The 2,439-nt window shown below is 42.7% G+C and overlaps 1 protein-coding gene across 1 annotated transcript; it reads right to left on the bottom strand.

Annotated features, from left to right (window-relative positions):
- Window positions 1-388: 388 nt before the first annotated feature.
- Window positions 389-1,327, bottom strand: LOC128572998 (olfactory receptor 2L13-like). Its single transcript, XM_053573191.1, has one exon. It carries the CDS (start codon window positions 1,325-1,327, stop codon window positions 389-391), a length of 939 nt encoding a protein of 312 aa, XP_053429166.1.
- Between the last annotated feature and the right edge of the window lie 1,112 nt (window positions 1,328-2,439).

Here is a 2,439-nt window from a genome sequence, read left to right as displayed (position 1 = left end):
CTTCTCTCCACATCTGTGCCAGTATCTGCAGTTTTGGAACTTTGTGAGTGGGCTATACTCACTGGGGTTAGATGATATCTCAGAATGGTTTTGATTTGAATTTCTCTGCTACTTAGGGGCAATGAACATTTTTTTATGTGCTATTGGCCATTTATTCTTCTTCATGGGAGAAGGTTCTTTTCATGGATCTTGCAAAATGATAAATGGAGTTGTTTGATCTTTCTAAAATATTGATAAAAATGTTGTTTTGAATTAAACAAATACATTATTTAAGTTAACACATTAAATGTTTCTACTGGAACATTAAATTTTTTTGAACTTTTTTTCTGGGATGTTCTAATTAACATATAAAAGACAAGTATAGAAAAGGAAGCAGGAATTGCTATGATCATTCTTTCATGGAAGAGAATTTCCCAAATACTCTTGTCATGGCCCCCAGGACTTCCTTATTCCTAAGGCTATAGATAATGGGATTGAGCATGGGAGTGAGGATGGTGTAGAAGACTGCCAGAATCTTATCTTCTTCTGGTGAGCGAAGACTCTTAGGACGAAGATAGTTGTAGAGAAAAGGTGCATAGTATAAGGTAACTATAGTTAAATGTGTTGAACAGGTGGTGAAGGCTTTTTTTCTTCCCTCTTTTGAGTGCATATGGTAGACAGCAAATAGTACCTGGCCATAGGAAGCAGTGATGCACAGGAAGGGAAGAAGGAGAAGGAGGGTAACACTCACAAAAACCGTGTACTCATAGGCCCACGTGTCCAAACAAGCAAGAGACAGCATGGCTGGGACATCACAGAAGAAATGATCAATAGCCCTGGACCTACAGTAAGGAATATGGAGGGCATAGACTGTATGTGCCAAGGAGTTGATGGACCCTACTATCCAAGATCCTATGATCATCTTCATACAAATCCTTTTACTCATGCGGTTGGGATAATGAAGGGGGTGGCAAATGGCCACATAACGGTCATAGGCCATGGATGCCAGGAGTAGATCTTCAGAAGCAGCCATGGTCAAGAAGAAGAAGATTTGTACTCCACATCCCAGGAAGGAGATACTTTTCTGGCCAGAGAGGAAGTTGAAAGCCATCTTGGGAACAGTGGTGGAGATGTACACCAAGTCAGCGAAGGAGAGCTGGCTGAGCAGAAAATACATGGGCACATGGAGTCGGGGGTCCACGCATATGAGGTGAATCATAGTCAAGTTACTCACTGCAGCGAGGAAGAATATGAGAATTACAAGTAACAAGAGAAGAAGGCCAGTTTGATTGGGGGGAAACAACCCCAACAAAATGAAATCACTTGAAGTATGATTCCATTTCTCCATGAAAACTGACTGCTTAAACTTCCTTGAAGGGAAAATAAACACAAAAATGAAATGAAACAGAACAAGAAATAAAACGAGCTTTTTTTTTTTATATAAAAAAAGGAACTGTCTCCATCTCTGTAACTTTAGATGAGTCAATTTCAATATCTTAATTGAAAGTTCCCTTTATGGGGGTAGAGCATGATGGTGGATGGGACAGACGTGTAGCCCACCTCTTCCAAGTCATCAGGTGAGAGGAAGGGGGGTCTGGACCTTTTTCCCATGTGGATTATTGGTGTGGACAGACAGCTGGAGACACACAGCGAATTGGCGGCTTGCTGTATATGAGGTGTAATTTAAAACCACGGATTCTGTTGTAGAGATTTCCCCTGTTTGGTTGTGCTGGCTAGCAGGCCCCTCCCTCATGGAAGACAGCAGCTTGCAATTCCTGGCAAAAACCAACTGATGAAAATTTATTCCTGAGCAGAGTTTGGCATCCGAAAAGGGAGCCACTCAGAATCACAAGGAACTAAGCAACTGGATGGAAAATTGAAAGGAAGGGATCCTGTCAGGAAAACAGACATTTTGAATTGCCCAAAATGGTGGGCACCTTTTCCCAGAACAACAGGAGTAATTAAATAGACTGGACTATTCCTGGTGGGGAATATTGGTGCAGGCTGGCAGTTCAGGCTGCGCTGTGAACTGGCGGGTGGCTGGACTCAAAATTCCAGATTTGAAAGTGAGACTCTGAGCCATAAAAACTGAGTATAAGGTTTTCACATGCTGTAGCTGTGGCAGCAGCCAGCACTCTCCCCCACAGCCGATTGCAGTTGCCAGTTTGCAGGAGAACACGGGAGCAGAATGGAAAGATTTGTGAAGCGTGGACTCCTGCACTGAGTTGGGAGGTGGATAAGAGTGCTGTCTGGAACAGAGCAGCTTTGAGGTTGCACAACAATTAGGTAAAAAAACCTTACAGAAACTCCAAAATGGCGATCGGCCAGGTAGGGTGATTACCGTGGTAACAGTATAAACTGTGAATCAGGTATAAGCCTAGGAACCGCTCACAGTGCCACCTGGTGTCCAGAAAGTATATTGCATTAGAAATATATTCCTACAAATGTTGATCCCTACCT

The sequence above is a fragment of the Nycticebus coucang genome, chromosome 20 (assembly GCF_027406575.1).
Source record: "Nycticebus coucang isolate mNycCou1 chromosome 20, mNycCou1.pri, whole genome shotgun sequence".
Classification (NCBI taxonomy): Eukaryota; Metazoa; Chordata; class Mammalia; order Primates; family Lorisidae; genus Nycticebus; species Nycticebus coucang.
The sequence above is the reverse complement of the archived record's forward strand: the minus strand, read 5'-3'. Positions and strand labels throughout refer to the sequence as shown.

Bases quoted from the DNA above. Each gene is read 5' to 3' on its own strand.
- LOC128572998 (XM_053573191.1), bottom strand. From the start codon at position 1,327: ATGGAGAAATGGAATCATACTTCAAGTGATTTCATTTTGTTGGGGTTG.